Below are 21024 nucleotides of genomic sequence, written 5' to 3' on the forward strand. Positions count from 1 at the left end.
CGCCAAGTAGGGCTTGGGTCTTTCCGACTTCACTCCTGTTGTCTTCGACCGTGGCGGGTCGCCGGGAAACTTCCGATGTTTGGAAAATACCTTCCCACGTTTTAATTTTTCTTCAATTTATTGCATTGGGTCAAAAAATGATCTCGGAACCCCCTTTTTAGCCCAGCTGCTCAGATCGAGATATAATCCAATACACCAGGCCTTTATTATTACACTCCCTGGAAACACTAGGACATGTTAATTGTATTCATCAAGCATTTATTCTACAAATACGGGAAAATAGATACAGCAGAAAATAGGGCAAGCAGGCGCGGATCCAAGGATGGTCGTGCCGTACGTACACCCCACTAGAATTGAAAAAAAAAACCCACAATATTTGGCATAAGATCTTGTTTTTTCACAAATTTTACCCACAAAATTTTCTTTAAGTCTATATAGCTATTTACGCCTCCACTTACCTGAGATCCTGTATCCGCCCCTGACCAGGATTGTTTTTACTATTCATATAATACGTAATGTAAACTTATCATATAATTATGTTTGTTTTCCCCTACCTTTTACATATTTGCGAGCTGGAAAATGGTACCTTATGCAGCGGTACGTCCTACCCTATAAGAAGAGCTACCCATCCCCCTCACAAAGGAAAACGTGACCGCCGTTACTGAAATATAGAACACAGGGGTCAGATAGCAGTTTTCTGTAAGTTTCTTCAAGACTGTTAGGGTTAGCTAAATGCTGACAGGGTATAGATGGTCGGTATAATGAGGTTTATCATTGGACAAATTTTCGTGAAAATCTGTTATTCGGTGTTGGATCGGAGTTACTGCCCTTTTTTACTGTGCAAGGCCGTAGCCAGGGGGGTGGGGGTGCGACGGTGCGATCGCACACCCCTTTTGATAAAAATAACTTTGATTTACATCTTACCCTGTAACTAAAGAGAAATCATACCAGATAAGCAAGTAAAACTGCTTATCAGTGGTCAGTTCACACCCCATTCAGAAAACCTGCTGTGCTAAGATTGATGTTAGTATTTTCGAAAACGTTATTTTCTGAAAATACTGGACAGAATTCAAAGAAACTTAGTAGGTTTGTTCCTAAGTGTATCCTGCATTAAGTTTAAGCATCATTTTTGATTCGTTAAAATAGCCTTTGGATTTTTTTCGGATTCAATTTCTGACCTAGCCCGTCATTCATTTCATTACTAGAAAAGAAACTTCCGGTAAAAATTGAAGCAGCCGAATTTATTTTGCAGACTTTCTATTTCTAATGCTTGTATGTCTGTTCTGTAGATTTGTGCACAGTTCTTTCAATGTGTAGGGAATTTTTGTTCACCTTTCTAATTTTTACCTAAGTTCATTTTACATCAGCATTCCTTGCAAGATTTATCTTGTCAAACGACATCAAAATTAGAGAAATCCCAGTCTCACTTACATTGTATATGTTATACGAATATGTTTCTTCTTTACACACATATGTGTACGTTCACAATCCGCTTTGTCCTGTTAGTCCATTATTACTATTTGTTTGGCAGAAAAATGAAGTAGGAAATTTAATGTAATGATGCAATGTCTTGAAATTTGTGCACCAGCCAAGAATTCCACTTCAGTGTAATTTGAAATAAAAAACAACTTTCCTAATTGATATTTAATCTGCAATTTGCTGTCAGTTACTGTCGATCTTTGTATGTTTGAGTGGTTCCTTTTCCACAGATTTTTAACAATTTATGTGGTCTGTTGTAGGTCAATAAATGTTCATTAAACCAACTTGGTACTCAAGATGTTGTTATATTATCTTGATGCTCAGCAGCTTTTACTTCGATAAAATGAGTAAGGCACAGCCTACAACGGAGCATCACACATATGTTTGCTTACGTTTGTTAAGTCATTGAAATAAGGACAATAGCTGAAAGGGACCAGATAGGATAGGTAAACAGTTGTCCTTTTGAAAAAAATTAAGTGTACTGGATCAAGACACTGTAAATTCTTTTTAATTATGTTTTCTTTGTTTATAAACTGCATCTTTTAATTAAAATCATTCGAATGGCTACTTTCACTTTGAATTCATTTCTCAGGCCAATTTTTGACGGGTCCCATGCAGGTCTGGGTGTCAAAAGAATAGGCCTGCAGCAGTGCTAAGCTTGTTGTAAAAGGCAACTAAATAGAGCTCAGAACCCTAGCTGGAGGCCAGGATGTCTGCCCACAGAGCAACTGTGTTGTGTGCCCCAGTAGGTGTAATGGGGTACCCCTGTCATGTTACATGCTGGGGTTGTCAAACTATCATATTGAAAACCTGACCGCAAACCTTAGTGGTGCACTGTGTTGAGAAAGATGCCATGTTGAACCCTGCCTGACTCTACCTATCCCCTCCCTTTTCTAATGGCAATCATAATTTGTCAACCCTATTATCCTTGTTTCTCATCCCTGTTTTCATTTCATCATCATTATTTCATGTTCATTTTATCATCCATTTCATGTTCATTGCCTGAATATAGCTGAAATATTGCTGATCAGGCGTTAAACCCTAATAATCAATCAATCATTTCTGCATGCCTATGGGATGACCTTTTTTCGGTTGGCTGGAAGTACATGTATATCATTAGCCTCACATGAGATGCTCGGTACTATTATTCTCACCAAAGTTCTTATATAGTCTTAAACTTCTATAAAGATAAGGCAGGTGTATCTTGTAAGAGAATGAAGTCAAGCCTACAAAGCCATATTAAAAGCTATTATGACACTTTACTTTCAAGATGACAAAAAAAAAAATTTAATACCCAGAATGGATTTGTTTGTTTTCTCAAAACAACCCCTGACATTACTGCTGGAAGTCTTGTTTTTTTATTACACTGACAGCTAATTCAATAAAGTTACCACTGTAGTCATATAGATTTAGATATAAAGATCATAAGTTAAATGCAAAGTGATTACCCGTATCAGGTCTCCTCTGTCTATATATAAAATAAAACTACCATTAAAATCAAATGAAGAATAATTAATTACAGAAAAAAAAGGTTATTTCTATACATAAACAGTAACACCTACATTTATTCCAATATATATTCTAATATTTCAGTAATTTCTATTTCTTTTTCAAAAGTTGTCGACAAAAGTGTATGAAAAATGATGGATGGTAGTTTATCCGAGCTCCAGGACGGAAGTGAAAACCTTGGATGCTTGAATGACAGTGATAAGGGAGAACTTTCTGTAGTGGGGATATTACCTTCATCCACTACTCCATATTCTTTACCTCAAAATTGTCTTGGCATTGTTTTGGTAGATGCTTCTTCAAGGTGAGTGAATAGAAATGATAAGTTTTCAGTTATTACCTTCAATTCATCTGCACAAGTTTGAACATGGATTGCTTATATGCTAGTCTACTATTTCTTAGAGAGAGGTTGGCAGTTAAAGAATTGACTCTTTCTTTTTTAAAATATTATATTATACAATGTGTATGACATATAAAACTTGATACACTGAATTTGTTTTCACGTAATTGATATAACATCTGTATTCAGAGTTCAGAAAAGTAACTCAAACTTGTCTTTAAAAAATCTTAATATAATATTTTATTTTTTGATTTGCCCAGACTGTATGAATGTTTTACATGTACATGATGAGAACTAATGTAAATTGGTATTTTTTGTTGTTGGTCATTTCAGACCTTTACAGTTGACAACAGTGGGATCAGATTTAAACCATGTAAATTACAGCACAAATGCATTTCTAGAACTTCCTGAAAGGTCACAATCAGCCATAGCAATTCCAGGTATACTGTAGAACACTAGTGCAATGTAGTGTACATGCATGAACTATTGTTTCAAGCTGTGAATTTAGTAAACTTAAACTACCATATTTTGGTTTGTATAATGCGCATATTTTTACATAGAAATCATTTCCAGAGCATGGGGGTGCGTATTATGCATCAGTATATTAGATTTGGCCAAGAAATGAACGATTTTTATAAGAGAAAAGAGATTGTGTAATGTAAACAAACAAACTGGACGTGAAACGTTACTGAAAGAAAGTTTATATAATCATCAAGTACATCTGTAAGTATTAAATTTTAAATTATATTGTCTTCAAATAGAGTTTATATATCTTAATAATATGCTTCAGTCGTAGGTTGTACAATATTTCTTTCTTATAAAACACAGAGATTAAAGTGAAACAACTAGAAACCAAAAAGCAACAGAGTCCTTTTAAGCTCACCTTGCCAAAGGCCATGTGAGCTATTGCCATCACTTGGCATCTGTTGTCGTTAACAATTTTTCTAAACTCTTCTCCTCTGAAACTACTTGGCCAATTGGAACCAAACTTGGTATAAATGTTCCTTGGGGTATCCTGCATAGAACTGATGTTGGGATTTTTGATCTGTCAAAAACATGGCTGCCATTACTAAAAATAGAACATAGGGGTCAGACAGTAGTTTTTCGCATATATCTCCAAAACCGGTAGTAGTTAGCTAAATTTTGATGGGGTAAAAGTGTTCAGCATGATGAGATCATGGAGTTATTGCCCTTTTTCAATGGTTTTTGCTATTTTTAATGTTATTTCTTTCAAAAATCTCCTCTGACACTACTTGACCAATGGAAACCAGACTTGGTATGAATGTTCCTAGGGGTATCCTGCATAGAACTGATGTGGGTATTTTTGATATGTGGAAAAACATAGCGGCTGTTACTAAAAACAGAAGATAGAGGTAAGACATTAGTTTTTCACATTTATCTCCAAAACCATTAGATTTAAATAGCCAAATTCTTTCAATAGCTGAAATGATCCTTTATTTTTAACACTACAAAAGCCTTCAGGCTTAAAAGTTGTCAGACGACTCCTTATAAGAGTTATTGCCCTTGAAAAGGGAAAAAATGACAGGTTTTTTTTTTACAGTTTTCAGCCAATATCTTGAAAACTATGATAGATAGAAAGAAACTTTCAATTGCTGAAATGATCCTTATGATAAGTCCTACCAAAGTCTTCTTAAGTCAAAATTGTTGGATAACTTCTTAGGAAATTTATTGCCCTTGATAGACAGAGCGATTCAGGCTCCTGGGAGCCTCTTGTTTGTCAAACCTTCCTTACTGAATGCTTTTGCGGCTGAAAATGATTATTTTAAAACTTATGTTGATTGTTTCTTACAATTTTCTTTCTTTAAAGTATGTTTTAAAATGAAAAATTAGGAAATTTGAGTAACAACCAAAACCGGAAATGTCCTATTTTCCCGACTATTGATTTTGTTTATAAGCCATTTTATACATCTTGTGTCAATTTTATCATGCTTCAAAATTAAAATTATCCAATTTATGTAACAACCAATCCTCACATGATTGTTTTGTGGGAATAGAACTAGAAGTTTCTTTCCTTTACATTTATATAGGAAATACTTGATCAAGGTAAATAAATTGACTGATCAAGTGCAAAATGTTGATCTTTCATCTTAACAAATTCTACTGCAATGTCTAAAAAATCTTTTTTTTAACACATTATGACTTTCAATGCACTATGCACAATACATAAATGAGCATTATACGCACTGAAACACGGTATTGGGCAAGTAGATTTATATATAACTTGTTTGAAAATGAGTTAGTATGTTATGAAATTTGCCTTAATTAAACAAAAATGTGATATCTTTCTAAGAAATCAGACAAGGAGGTTTAACTTTCACTTTACCAAATACCTGTTTCCTTATTAGGGTAGGGGGGTGCCAATTTTTTATTTTTCTCTTGGTGGGGGTAAAAAAATATTTTTTCATGTATTGGTAGGGGTATGTTTGATAAATTGAATTATGTTGGTAGGGGTGAAATTTCATCTCAATACACCTGAGGGTTGGGAGATTTTGATGCTCTGATTTCCCAAAATTTAGTTCTACACATGCATTTTTCAACAGATTTATCATCTTCTTTTATACTTTATTTTTTTCTTGTGGAGGGGGTATCTGACGAAACTATAATATGTTGGGGGTAAGGGTTGGCAACATTTTTTTTATATTGGTGGGGAGTCTTTTACAAGTTCAGTCCCCCTCCCCTTAAATTTAAATGGAACAGCCCTTATTACTGACTTCTGTATTATTGCAATTATGAAAAAAAAACATTTTCTTTAACTAATTCTGAAGAAAAAGTATCAATTTCTTGTTAAATTGTAGGAATAAGTATGTTAATTTTACATTTCAAAGATTTTTTTTAAATACTATCTATTTTGAGATAACTTAACTTTAAATTACCGTAATAGAAAAAAACTGATTTTCATTATCTTTCAATATTTTTTTGGAAAAATGGAGCATTGATGCACTTCAACTGAATCTCACTATTTTCTTTAGGAGGTGAAAATGTACAACTTTTCAAACATGTCCTTGTTGCTCTCCTTAATATTTTTTTCAGCGACAGAAAGAAAGATCATGGTCTCTGTATGAGGAAAGCTATCACTGATTATCTCCCTTTGTAATATAAGCTATTTCTCTTCTTGATACAGGTATTTTTCAACAAGTTCCTGCATCAGAAATAGATGAAGACAGTGTGGGTGCAGTGTACCATGCTGAACCTGATGTTTGCGAAAATTTGCCAGGAGAAAGTTTATTACACCAAACAGAACTGACGGTTGATACACCCATAGCAGATTCTACACAAAACAATGTTACCAGTGAGCCTAAGAAAAATACTGAACCAGTTGTAAGCCATTCACTTCTTATTGAGTTACTGTTTTATTATTTATTTATTGGACTAGAAGAAGAACATTGTTATAAATATGTCAATTGCATGTTAAGGACATTCAAAATTAATTTTCTGGTTCTTATGCCATTTGCATTAAAATCAAAGAAGGCAGGTAGCATTTCTGTTAATAAAATTACTTTTTAGTGTCTCAAAAAAGGTGATGAGGATGTTCACAGCCAGGGAAAAGAATAAGTTGGTGGTGCTTTTTTTGCTGTTATGTTACTGATATGGTGATAAAAAGTGGTGTTATCAGAGATAGTCTCATAGTCTCGTAAGGGACTTTCTGCGCCTTAGAACCAAATTTTATTTTTAGTTTAGTTATACAAAACCAAGTAAGTCAATTTGAAAAAGTTTGATCACAATTAGGGAAATGGAAAGCTGTAGTGGTAATAGTTTGTTGACATTGCGCTTATTATCTTTTAATACATTTTATAAATTTTTGTCTGTAGAAAAAGAAAGGTGGATGGCCAAAAGGGAAAAGACGGAAGGAAACACCAGTACTAGAAGTTAGGCCTCCAAAACCACCTCCAACAGGGTAGTTAATTCCTATTAAAAACTACAGATATAGTCCCCTTAATGCTTAGCTCAAGTGAGCTTATGCCATTACTTTTGGTCCATTATCCATCTTCTGTCAACTTGCTCTACCACAATCGCTCTAATGATTTTAACCAAAGTTGATATGTTTGATGTATGAGAGGTTTTCTACTTACAGTTTTATTTGATTGAACAGGATGGTCCTCTAAAACAACAGGAACTGTATTGGTTAATGTCCTCTAAGAATTCTCCACTTTTTGTACAGCTCAGGTGGCTCAGCTATTGGCTTTAGTTATTGCTGTTGAAGTCATATGAATTATTACAAATGATTAAGTAACTGTCTTTGTAAGAATCATGCAAAATCTGAAAAATGTGATACACCTCAAAAAAGGCTACATATTTTTATTTTTGTGATTAAGTTGTTTTATGGGTCTATACTATGAAATGTGTAATTATTCATTCAAATCTGTCTGCTCTTAGGAGATAATCGACATTGAAAATACAGTAGATTCTATTGTATTTGAGCGCCATTTACAGAGTTATCTCCCTTAATTTTGAAATCTACAGTGCATTCTATATAATTTTTATCTCCTTAGAACACGGGTTATATGAAAAACCACGTTTATTTCTGTTTACTATGACATTTCAAACAAAATATCAAAAATAAAAATATGTAGGCTTTTTACCCATGAATCACATTTTGCATGATCCTTAGCTGGCGTGCTACTTAATTGTTGGTTCGCTTGATCAAACAAAATGTCTGCCAGATTCTATTTAAGATCCTGATTTTCTCATTTTCAAAGACTTTGTGGGCCAGGTGTTGAATTATCAGAGTTGTTGATCTCAGAGCCGTCTATGAACAAGGTTAGTCCAGGTGAGCAGATAAGGGTCCTGTGAGCTTTGTTTGGACTTTATAGTCTCAACAAATCATCTAATGTAGCCGAAGTTTCAATAATTATATTGAATTAATATTATAGAGTTCAAACTGGTTGGTGACAAGGAGGGAGACTTAGGGTAAGGGAAATAACTCTTGAAATTATTGTTATGTTTGTATCATATTTAATTTCACCAAAGCCTATCAAGCATTAATTTGAAATAGAATGAAATCATTCCAACTTACTTTAATGCTTTACCCAAACCTAAAGATGATTTGTAAGAGTTCTGCCCCTTAGCCAAGGTCTACCCCCTTAATTCATTGGTTAATATGAAAACCCTTAACAATTCTTTTAAATTCTAATTTAGTAAAAATATTCTATATTGCTTAAAAGTAGAATCAATTCTTTCTTTTGTTTTAGTTTTTGTTATTATTATGAGCAATCTGTTGTCAGCACTTTCTGTTTTTTTAGGTATGTGTTATTTGCTATAACACGAAGGTCTGAGATAAAAGAGGAGCATCCTGAACTGATATTTTCTGAAGTGACGAAGATGTTAGGATATGAATGGACTAACCTAGATCCTGTCAAGAAACAGGTGATATTGAATTGTAATTATTGGCCATCTATGTACAGTTTGTACAGCTAGTAGGTTTGAAACCATCAGATGATATTTTCCAGATAGGAATTTTGTTGCAAATTTGGACAAAACAAAGGTGATAAAAAGGAAACAAACAAAAGTCTGAATTTTGCCTCCCTTTCTTCTTTTTATTTATCATATTTTCTTTGTATTCTATTTATATTTTGTTCCATTTTATCCAGCTTTTAAATTTGGCTTTTTTACTTGTTTATTATATAAAAAAAATATAAACTTTGTATTTAATCTTTTAAGTCACTTGCATTTTTATATCATTATAAAGTCACATGCTGATAGCCTTGGTCAAAAAATATTTTTTGCTTACTTTGTTCTTTTAATCAGTTTTTATTTTTCAGAAATACCTAGATGAAGCTGATGAATTAAAGAGAAAATATCAAGAAGAATTAAAAGCTTTTAATGAATCTGATGCTTACAAAAATATGCTACAGAAAAAAAGAAAATTAAATGGTAACATAGTGAAAATCAGTTAATTATTACATTGTACTTTTGTTGTTTTATCATGCTGAGTCCCAAGGAACATTTAGTCAGGGCAAAATGTTTTCAAATACAGTCGAACTTCAATCGCTTGAACTTGGATGGCTCGAACACCCGGGATTTCTCGAACACAATTCAAAGTACCAAAATTTTTTCCTATATAATTAATATAAATAACCATGGATTTCTGGAACTTCGATTTCTCGAACACTCAAACTGACTAGTGGGTCCATTCAGTAATAAATCTTAGAGAATAACCCTCACTAACTCAAACTCATCAGCCATTTTGTCAGCTTGGGTAATAAAAGGTGTGAAAAACTGAAACCCTATCATTAATCAGTGTCATTTTAGTTAATTATAGGTAATACTTAAGTCATCACTAATTAGCTGGTTTTGATCTTAACACAGTACTGATTGAAGTTCGAGAATGTTCCGAAGTCGGTATGATGAAAGCATGAAAGAAAATCGGATGAAAACAAATTATTGACTAAGGAATTTGAACTCTGAATGTTTTTAAGTGCGAACACAGCATTTTTAATGTCCACAAATTAATAATCTTCTGAAAGCGAATGAAAAGGATCCATGAACTAACACAAGTTCGTAGGAAGTAAGCAATTTCTAACGATAAATTCGAACCTGGACCGACAACGAAAAAAATCCGGAAATATACGAACTTCAATTTTTTGAATTTCCGATAACTTGAACACATTTCAATGGTCCCTTGAAGTTCGAGCTACTGAGGTTTGACTGTACCATATATACATAATTTAACTATGACAATTCATTTATTTTTGCAATCTATTCCTTAATTTAAGTTGTCTCAATGAAGTATTTATTAAAATATACTAGACGAAGTATACAGTAAGGGTTCTATTCTTGAAATGTACAATTTATTTGCATTGCCTGGCCTATAATGCTAAACAACAATAAAAATCAATAAATCAATCAAAATTTTTTACTCTACTTAGAAAGCATAATTACTTCCTTTACTGGTGTCTACACTACATTATTCTTTTTCAAAGAAAGTGTTAACCAGAGAAAACACCAAAAGATAAAGAAAAATGGTACCACACAACACTGATTTTCCAACCCTTTTTTGGTCCAAATTTCGACCCCATTCCCAAAGAAAAATATGCTTCAAATCTTTGCAGTGAAATTCTCAGTATTGTATTAAGATTTGTACATGGAGATTGTAAGATATACAAAATCACTATCCATTCTATTGTATCAAATCAATCATCCAGAGGTCAAGTCATGGACTTTAATACAATGGTTCTCATAAAAAATTTCATTCAGAAATTGTATAAAAATCCATGCCCTCATGTAAATAGATTATTTCCCAAAATAACAATGCTCTTTTTCCTTATTTCGTCGGCCCTTGGTTCCATCCCCTAGACGTTAGGAAAATCTCCACAATAAAAAATTAAAAATAGCATATGAACAGCATGAACCAACTAAGAACCTGGGTGAATCAGGTGCATTGGAAGAGTGAACTCAGGTGAAATGGAACGGTGAACTGAGGTGACTGGAAGGGTAAACAGTTTCAAATTTATCTGAAGATTTTTGTCTGTTTTATTTATGTATGTATATTTTATCCGTTGTGCCTGTCCTGTGGTTGACATCACAAAAAATTGTAAGTGTAAAATCAGTCGTAAGTAAGTTCACAATTTGATCTTTTATGACCTAATTACTTTCAACTAATTTTACAATTACGATTTTTTTAAAATTGCTGCAGTTTTGCTTTATCATATTTTCCTCTTCTGTTGTTTTAATAGTATCACTTGATTATATTTTCAGGGAATGGTATCATCGACAGTGAGTCCTGTACAAAAGATCGTATTGAGGTATTACTTTAAATTATTGCAAATGCAAATAGAGTTTGTTGAATTTGCACATGATATACTAATGGCACTCGTTGTGGATGCAACTCTTCGGACACTGCTGCTCAGATTTAATTCAAATTAGCATGACTGTTTGTCATAGTATGTAGTATATCAGATTGCACTGCAATTTAAAGCCCACAAATTTTACAGAAGTTAAGGGCTTTTGCATTTCAACTTTTTTGTGGAGACAGAGGACATATGGCTGTGCCTAGCAAGCTTGTTTTTCATTATTTCCCTTTATTTATTTTTTCTGGGTTATTGATATTTAAAAACTAAAAACAAGGAGAAAAGTATATGTCTCAGTTTAAATTTAAGACTTTAAGAATTTTAGCATAGTTAATGTTCATTTTTTTATACTCCACCACACAAAGTTGTCAAGGTATTATAATTCGTAATTTAGTATGCATCCATGGATATTAAATACAACACAACTTGGCTAGGTATCATTAAGTGTAAGTATTTGTAAGAATCAGCAAAATGGTAAAAATTAGAAATATGCATGTCAAAACCCCACTGATCTGACAATATAATTTCACTCAAGGATGCTTTCTCTATTTGAAAAGACCATTATTAGATCTCTGCATCACTGGCTTTGCTCAGAAATTTTTCAATAGAATGTTAGAAAAACAAGGTTTTTTTACAGAGTTATCTGCCCTTGAAATGTTCATTTTCAGTGCATTTCAATGAAGTTATAACTCAGTGCACCAACATTATATGGAATATATCCTTTTTAACCCATGGTTCTGATGGTGGAAATAGTCAAATTACACTATCAAAATCATGGTTTTTTCCTCATACCATGTTTCACCCACTGCCTGATTCTTACAGAGACTGATACTTAAATGACCGATTAGATGCCCTATTGTTTTCTTTTGTAGGATGATGTGACTAATTTATATTGTGAGGTCTGTGATATGTATTTTACAAGTTCACACAACAAACGGGAACATTTGTTTGGACGATTACATCTACAAAATGTGTCTGGTGAAATTCACAGACAGGAAAAATCAAAGCAGCTGGAACTGGAAGAACAACACAATTCTAGACTAGGAGATTCTGATTATGAACAGACAGATGGACCTTTAGATATTCATGGCTTTATCAACTCATTTAGAGCTCAAAATCATGGTATAGCTGCACTGATAAGAAATTACTATCAAGCTTCACCTTATAGAAAGAGTAATCAAGGGAACCAAGGTTATAGCGGTAATCAAAAGAATGTAATCCAGGGACAGACAAGACATGGAAAACAGACATACACAACAAAGAACATAAAGTAACTAAAATCATACGTACAAAGTAACAAAAGCAAATATTGTCTTTCAAGCAATTGACCTTTTCATTTTAGTAGCTTAAATTTTGTAATGGATAATATGTTAAGAATGTATTGAATATTTAAAATGATTTATAACTGATGAATCTTTTTTTTTTAAACAATGAAATTTTGCTCCAAAATTTTGTTTGATTTGATTGATTTTATGATTTCATCATGTAATAAAAAAAAAATCATAGAAAATTTAACCCTGCAAAAATGATTTTTTTTTAATTTAAGTTACAAAAAGGAAATAATTGATATCAAACTAAAGAAGCAGACAAACCTATTCAAATGAAAACAGATGGGTGATATTTGAAGTGAAGTTTTGATTTGAAATATGATTTTTTGGTGTTTGCTTAAAGGTAAATAACGAAATTACGTTAATATAATGAAAATAACAACTTAGTGAAATTATGTTAATATAACGAAAATAATGACTTAGTTAATAATTTTTCAGCCTACAGAAATATGTGTGACTTTTTAAAACACCTGCATTATGTCAACATTTAGAGTTCAAACAATTACTTCCTGATTATGTTTTTTTTTTTAAACAATTTTTAGCCATTTTGTTACAACTCCCTGTCATGTACATGTATTAGGAGTCTTTAGGACTTTGCTAACACCATTTTGGGCCAACTGATTTGATCTGGATCATGTTTAAACAGAGTGATTGAATTTTGAGTACCAGTAATTCGTACAATTTTGGCAACTTGTACATGAAAAGGCATATGTGATGACTTTTTTTATTTGTCTTTATAAAAATATTAGATATTTTAAGATCATGATTATGTATTGTATATAAAATTTTCTTTAAACTTGTTTGTGGGTTAAAGGTGAGATTACCATAAGTCATTTTCTGAACTCTCACTTTCAGTTAAATGATAAAGTTAGAAAAAATTACAAACCTATATTTTGTAGAGCGACAACATGAGTTATCAAGGTTAAAACAAACTGTAAAGTTAGCAAGAGAAGAAAATAATAGTTTATATAAACAAATAACAGAATTAAAGGTAAGATATAACATGTTAGACAAGAAATAACCTAGTCTTCTAATCTGGTATTCATGAAAAAATCCAAAATTAAATATTTTTTTCCATATACTTCCTCAACTCAAATTTTGACCAATTAGACTGCTTGATATTAAATCTGAAGAAAACTCAAGATTTTGAGAAAATTTTAAGTTTTTTTTTCTGAAACGCTGACCCAGTTTTATTGTATTGATGAAATTCTGAGGTCATATGAGTTACATAATGGGGGGTTTTATGTGTGAATTGGGATTATTTCAACCAGTCTGTGTATTGCCATATGACCCTCAGCATTTTCTAAATATACAATAGCTATTATCCTTTTAATTTTTATTTCAGAATTATGAGAATAGACTGAATGCTGATTTAGAGAGCAGTAAACAAGTTGGACAGACAATTATTAACCAGGCAGAGACGTTGAAAATGATTGCTAGTTCTTTAAGTGCCATGTTTGGTCTGTTAAACTATAATGTCTGAAATAGGTCTTTATTTTGTATGTTTTTTATAATATCAGAGATGGTCTTAGATCCATAAATTTGGAAATTATTGCATTTTTTACTATACCCCAACTCAACGAGTGGGTGGTAGATTGAAATCCCCTTGTCTGTCCATCATTTTGTCCATCACAATTTCATCATATTTATTTTCAAATATGGTATGTGGCTCAATAAAAATAGGGCATACCTTGTTAGCAAATTTGGTTGTTGTTTGATGCCAACTTTCTGTTTTTTTTTTCCGGGGGAGGGGTTTCATTTCTGGATAGAGAATAATAGATTAAATTTATATCACAAAAATATCATTTCAGGAAAATGAAATTTTAATTTGTGTGAATTCGAAAATATGAGCTTATTTTTGTATTACAACATTGTCAAATATTACCAGTATGCAGTCATTTTAAGGTTTTCTGTATGGTGCTGGATATTTGGTGCCGTGTTCTATTTATATAAATCTATAAAGTTCATCATTTTATTATGGTTTGTTCTCAGATCTACCATAAATATTTCAACAATTTCATAGATTAACAAGAGATAAGATTACCAGTCAATTTTAGTTTTATCCTGAAAATTCACATTTATACCTGCACCCCAATGCACTCTCCTCAGACATTTAATTAGGTAGACTTGGGGTAAGGGACACAACTTTTACAACTCATTGGAACGTTCATATTCAGCATTTTACATCCAACTTATATTAGCATCAAAGTTACTTGGACTGATTTCATTCTGTTTCAAATGAAAACTTGATAGGCTTTGATGAAGTATCAATGTGAAAACAAGCATATCACTGATTTCAAGAAGTATGTCCCTTACTCTAGGTTTACCTCCTTAACCTCAATCTGATTCACTGTGTATCACTCCACTAGCTTATAGGCTCTGCTATACAGGATGTGACAAGGCATAGTCCCTATTCATTACAAACCTATGATGTTATTTCTGTTGTACTAATTTTAAGAGATGGCTTAAGGAGGTAGACCTAGGGTAAGGGACATAACTCATTAAGTAAGTGATATGTTTGTATCATATTCAATTTCACAAAAGCCTATCAAGCTTTCATTTGACACAGATTGAAATCAATCTAAGTTACTTTGATGCTTACATGACATTGATGTTAAATGCTGAATACAAACGTTCCAATGATTTTTAAGAGTTGTGTCCCTTACCCTAGGTCTACCCCCTTAAAGTACCGTGTGGGAGAGGTGAAAGGCTTTGAATTAGCAGATATACCCTCTGTGCAGGGAATAGTTACCAACGATTTAAGCAGCCATTGACTCTGTTCATCTGTTATGCTTTAAATATGAGGTACCTACTTCATGTAATTAAAAAAGAAAACATTTAGCCAAGATCATTCAAACTTTGAGCAGTGTTATTCTTCATATTGAAGATGTGGACCTTCTATTATTTACAAATTTGACAAAAATTTGTTATGAAATTTAACTTTTTATAGCAGTTTTAAAAATACTATCTAAATTAAATACTTAAGGAAATTGTAATCCTCATGACATTTTTTTATAACTTGTTTAATTTTAATACTAAACTTTAAAATATATACAATTGTTTGTTATAATGAAAACATTTATGTGCTGATAAATATATGATGTTGACACAGGTCCAGAAATGTTATTCTCTTTATTTCATTTGTTGAAGCATTCTAAACAAGGAAACAAAAAGAAATGAAATGCATAACTGATTTAAAGAAGATATCCTTATGCTCCCTTGTGGGTCTATCTTTTTGGACTGATAAAGAATGATTTATTAAGAAAAATTTGGCCAAAATAAAATGTACATGAATGTGTTCCCTTTTTATTTACCCTGCTAAGATTTTTTTTTTCTTATTTTTATCATAGTACTGTTTATGGCACTGGGAACCCTCTCAGTTTTGATTTTTTTTTTCAGTTTGAAATTAACTACTTGATATTTTTACCTTTTTATCCTTGTTTTTGAGAATCTGTCTTATGCAACAGTTTTCTGTCCAACTGTGGTTCAGAATAGATTAGGCTAGGTGAGAACACACTTAAGTTGGAACATGATGTGAAAAATATAACAATCATGGTTACCAATAAGGCACTGGCCATTTTTTTTCATTGAGGGAGGGGGGGGGCTTTTGGATTTGATGTCAGATCAGATTTCTTTTTTTGCAAGGGCAGATTCTTTGATTATATTTCAGGGGCAGCCAAAATCAACATTTTGATTTGAAAATCTGCCTTGTTAAGTAATGGTAAAAATATATAATCAATATCTTTATTTTTTTTCCCCAATGGATGAGTAAAAATTCTTTTCCAAAATTTGGAACATTTGTTTTTTTTTTCAAAAGATCTCAGCACCCTACCTACTCTCACTAATAAAATAGTCAGCGCCTAAGCTGTACACTATTCTATCATTTGTTGAAAGTCTGTTTATATATCATACAACTTGCATATAATATAAAACCATGTAATTCCTGTGTTGTACATAACTCATTTAACATAAAATGTTTGATTCCTGATACTGCTTGGTTCTTTGTTAAAAGTACTTTTGTTGAGGGACATGTTTTTTACCACAATTTAATATGAACCTGCTTAAATGTGGTATGCAGTACATTGGCAAAACAGAACAACCTTTCAACAGGCACATCACAGTGACTACAAATGCAAACCAGACCTCCCTTTAAGTCGCCATCTTAGATTTGCTGGACACACCCAGGAGGATATACACAATGTTGTTATGATCATAGAACATAATAAAAACTGGTCAAAATGTAAAAGAGTGTCTCCAGAAAGCTGTTGCGTGAAAAAATTGCAATCATCTTTTCCAGATGGAAAAAACAAGAAAAAATAATTTGGATTATATATAAATATATCTTCATAATTTTTATTAATTTTTAGCAGGATTTCTAATAAATTGGTGGAACAAGAAGTCACACAGCACTAATTTCCTAATTAAGATATTAGGATTTCAATATGATTAAATAACATTTTCCAAACACAGCAGAAAGTTCCTTATTAAGAAATTAGGAGATCAATATGATTAAATAACATTTTCCAAACACTGCACAAAGTTCCTAATTAAGAAATTAGGAGGTCAATAGAATAAATAGCATTTATTAATTTTTGCCTTTATGACTTTGTGAATTAAGTAAGAGTGAGGCCCTTTCATAGTGGTTAGCTTAAACGTGCGTTATACTGCTTGCAGATAGCAATTTCGCTTGAGAAATTTGCGGAGCCTAGCTGTAGGGGTGAATACCGTTGCATCACCCCCTTTTTATTGGAAAAATTAGTCATTTTCATGTGTAAAAATGACAAAAAATAGCAAGTAATGTCCTAGCATCCCCCCCCTTTTCTTGAGGAACGCCATCTGGCACCCCTCCTTTTCAAAGCATTTGGATCCGCCCCTGTAGAGATTTTCATGGCATCCATATATAAATTTCTGGAACCGCAGAAGTCCATTCACCTATAGCTCAACCTGTCTGATTTTTGCTTTCCTATAAATAATGATACACTAGCAATCGTGGCAACTTCGGCCGGGATTGAGGTAGAGTAGCGGAGTCACCCGAGGTTTGCCGATTGGATACACTGGTATTGTGTTGGCCACACACATCTTGTCATTGGATTGGGTCATTAGGTAATTAAGTCAACAGTTAGGGGTCAGAAAATAGAGTTGTAGAACAATTATAGTTGAGCAACCCAAGTCAAAGTTAAAGAGGGGTGAACATCCCCCTTTTTCACTCCGATAGTATCATACACAACTCATCATGTAAGAAAAGTAAGGGAATTTCTGTATGTTAGGTAGATTTACCATACACGCAAACCACTATGGAACATGATTATTTGGAACAAAATGTTCAATCATTCAAATTTTTACTAATATTTGGCTCTTCAAGAGGACATTGCACGCTTGTCTGTCTACCGTTCCTGTCTGTTTTCACATTTCGCTAAAACATAACATTTTCATCAATTTTCCCGAGACTTGTATTGTTTCATAATTCTAGATTGATGTGACCTCTCTTTAAATCTTATCACAGGTTTAGGCAAATCCGTTTGTGAGCTCCATTTTCATGAAATTTTGGGAAATATTTTAATTTTTATGACTATCTTCTTATTTTACGTTTTTTTTTCAAGTTATTCGTGAAAGGAGCGGTTCTTTATTGTCAAAATAACGAAGAAAAAAATTCTTCCAAACAATTTTCATGGAACTTTGGTGAATTGTTAATTTCTATTGATGTTAGCTCCATTCATTTTTTTAATAGTAGACTATAAAACTCCTTGATTTCCGATGATCTTATCCTCACTTACGAGATTTAATTCATATGAAAAATGTGGCGATTTCCTGTTTGTTTAAACCACGTTTTATTCAACTTCAAGTGAAAAGTACACTTGCTAGAAGTCCCTCTTCATTATATATATGACAGAAAATCTAGGTAATTAACCTCTCTGATAATACAACTACTAATTTCTCTCCCGAATTAAATAGTAGATTTGCTATCACATATTCTTTAATATAAAGAGAGGGACATATACCAAGTCTAAGTTAAAAGAACTAGACAGCAGACGAAGCCTATGTAAGCCCTCTCCGGGTAACAAAGGTGATTTCTTGTATTCAGACTACACCAATCTGATTGAGACTACAGATAAAAACGTCTCTGTTATATTAATTTAAGACCCCTTCCGATTTGTATTTACAATACCATAACGAATTACTCCTACAACGTAAGAGGTTGGAATTCCAGACAATCTGTAGCACTGCTGGAGTACATAAAGGATCTGTAAATATCAAATTATCCGCCCATCGTTCGTCTGTCCGTGTAACCTTTTGTGCATAAATGTACGTATTTAAGATAATTGACATGGTGAAGATCCGATCACGTGTCAAACTATTAATCACAAGCTTGAATTCTGTGTCAATATTTGCTCCTACTATTCAGGTCCAGACCTCTACAAGGGTATCAAGCTACACCCGTGAAACATTTTAACAACATTCCGTATAGGTCTGTTAACCTTCTAAGCTAATCACGATTTAATTGGCTGTTATAAACAATGTACTGTATAAGGGTTTTCTCTCTTTTTTTTATTTTGGCATTTTTTAAATGAGTGAAATGTCTGACCTGATTTACGATGTGGCATACCTGAAGCCTTTGATCCTTTCTTTTTCTCCCGATTGGCTTCTCACGGGACATCTTTTTTTTTGTTTTGTTTGTTTATTAATTCGATTGTTAAACCTATGATTTTTCAACACTGTATACTTCTATTCCCCATACTCAGTTAAAATCCCGACTTAAAAACATTAAACATCGTTGTTTTTCAAAAAAAGATGGTACACCTAGATACAAATATATAGTTTTTGGTAGAGATTCCTCATACTAGTACTTTGTAACAAATAATTCCAAATCATCTTCCAAATATACAGAGGAAGACGTTTACAAAATGCTGGAAATTTTAATCGACAACATATTTGTCCAGTGTGGTGGACGTGTTTTTCAACAAACGGTCGGCATTCCAATGGGAAAAAATTGTGCTCCTTTACTTGCTGACCTATTCCTTTACTCTTATGAGGCTGACTTTGTAGGTGATCTGATCAGAAAGAAAGAATATCGTTTGGCTAGATCCTTCAATCTCAGTTTCCGCTATATAGATGACGTATTATCTTTAAACAATCCTAATTTCGTGGATTTGATACATCGCATCTACCCAAAAGAACTTGAGATAAAGGATACTACAGACACTTTGAAGTCAGCCTCATATCTTGACCTACACTTAGAAATCGATGGTAAAGGAAAACTATTGACCAAACTTTACGACAAACGTGATGACTTTTCATTCAGAATTGTCAACTTTCCTTTCACCTGTGGCATCCCTTCGGCTCCTGCGTATGGAGTGTTCATATCACAACTCATACGTTATGCCAGAGCTTGCCGAAACTACGCAGACTTTTTATATCGCGCTAGAACTCTAACAAATAGGCTTCTGGAACAGGGTTATGTTGTTACAAGATTGAAGTAATCACTACAGAAGTTTTATGGTCGTCATCATGAACTCGTGGATCGTTATGGTGTATCCATCAGCACCATGAAAACTGATTTATTCAACGGGTCATAATTTTCCTTTCCTCGTTTGTCTACCCCGGACTTGACTTTTTATGAGCAACTTGGCGGGTGTTTCTAGAAAAGCAGAGGACGCTTACCCTACCGGTGCACCTGGTCCATGCTCCCAGTTTTTAGTGGAGTCCGAGTTGCTCATTTACTTTTGTTACTTTGTATGTATGATTTTCGTTACTTAATGTTCTTGGTTGTGTATGTCTGTTTTCCATGTCTGGTCTTTGTCCCTGGATTACATTCTTTTGATTACCGCTATAATCTTGGTTCCCTTGATTACTCTTAGCTACATATGGAGCTTATTGTAAACCAGCTGATATTAATATATGCAGGGGACCTCTTGTCTATTTAGATAAGCAATGTAGATAACCCGAACATGATTTAGATTCCGTTAGTCAATGATGTTCTTTGCAGATAACCAGTCACTGATTGATGATATTTCGCTACTGGAGATTCCTATCTTCTGTTTGGCTGAATGCAAATATGTATATAGCGTAAACACATTTGTTATTAATATAACACAAGTGTAAGTTTATTAGTGTTCAAATAAGGATATTTTGAAACCATCGATCATCTGTTCAAGCTCTTACTTATAATTTTGAAGTTTTTGTCTGTTATTGCGTTATGGAAACTCATTTAAGTAGCTGATCTCCCAAGCCTGCCTTTGGTGTACGGATTTCCATTATTATGATTAAAGTAACTTTTCGAGGCATTGACTGAAGAATGTTATATGAACTTGATTTATTTTCCACGCTTGTAAGAGGCAGCAACAACACGCGTTTTTGTTTTGTTTTGTTTTTGTTTTTGTTTTTTGTTTTTTGTTTTTTGTTTTTGTTTGTTTTGTTTTGTTTTTTTGTTTTTGTTCTTTTTCCGGTCTTTTAAAGTAGACTGAATTAGGTCTGATGGCATTAGAAAGTCGTCAAAACCCAGGATTAACTCTTATGGAACACAAGAAAGATGCATTGCAAATACCATTAACAAAATTACATCGGG

The 21024-nt window shown here is 33.0% G+C and overlaps 1 protein-coding gene across 5 annotated transcripts; it reads left to right on the forward strand.

Moving 5' to 3' along the window:
* The first annotated feature begins 1206 nt into the window (after nt 1–1206).
* LOC148620808 (uncharacterized) lies at nt 1207–16451 on the forward strand. 5 transcript variants are annotated; one of them, XR_015920959.1, is made up of 12 exons: nt 1207–1272; nt 1740–1925; nt 3097–3289; nt 3659–3765; nt 6468–6664; nt 7156–7241; nt 8587–8710; nt 9106–9217; nt 11042–11088; nt 12006–12255; nt 12680–12804; nt 13361–13452. XR_015920959.1 is itself a non-coding variant. In XM_088574623.1 (12 exons), exons 3-12 carry the CDS (start codon nt 3120–3122, stop codon nt 13942–13944), a joined length of 1323 nt encoding a protein of 440 aa, XP_088430749.1. In that variant the 5' UTR covers nt 1207–1272; nt 1740–1925; nt 3097–3119; the 3' UTR covers nt 13945–16451. The 5 variants fall into 5 exon arrangements, 4 of the variants coding, with proteins under 4 accessions (XP_088430749.1, XP_088430752.1, XP_088430751.1 ...); XM_088574623.1 differs by lacking the exon at nt 12680–12804 and adding an exon at nt 13807–16451; XM_088574624.1 differs by lacking the exon at nt 12680–12804 and adding an exon at nt 13807–16451 and having other exon boundaries at nt 1216–1313.
* Nucleotides 16452–21024: the final 4573 nt, after the last annotated feature.

The sequence above is a fragment of the Perna viridis genome, chromosome 3 (genome assembly GCF_037379345.1).
Source record: "Perna viridis isolate PV_CMFRI_1.1 ecotype Kerala chromosome 3, ASM3737934v1, whole genome shotgun sequence".
Lineage (NCBI taxonomy): Eukaryota > Metazoa > Mollusca > Bivalvia > Mytilida > Mytilidae > Perna > Perna viridis.

What these genes read in the sequence shown, in the direction of transcription:
- LOC148620808 (XM_088574623.1), top strand. Translation starts at nt 3,120, where the DNA reads ATGATGGATGGTAGTTTATCCGAGCTCCAGGACGGAAGTGAAAACCTT. An exon ending in CCAAAACCACCTCCAACAGG is followed by an intron (nt 7,242 to 8,586) that starts GTAGTTAATTCC and finishes CTGTTTTTTTAG; the next exon opens with GTATGTGTTATTTGCTATAA. An exon ending in TAGATCCTGTCAAGAAACAG is followed by an intron (nt 8,711 to 9,105) that starts GTGATATTGAAT and finishes TTTATTTTTCAG; the next exon opens with AAATACCTAGATGAAGCTGA.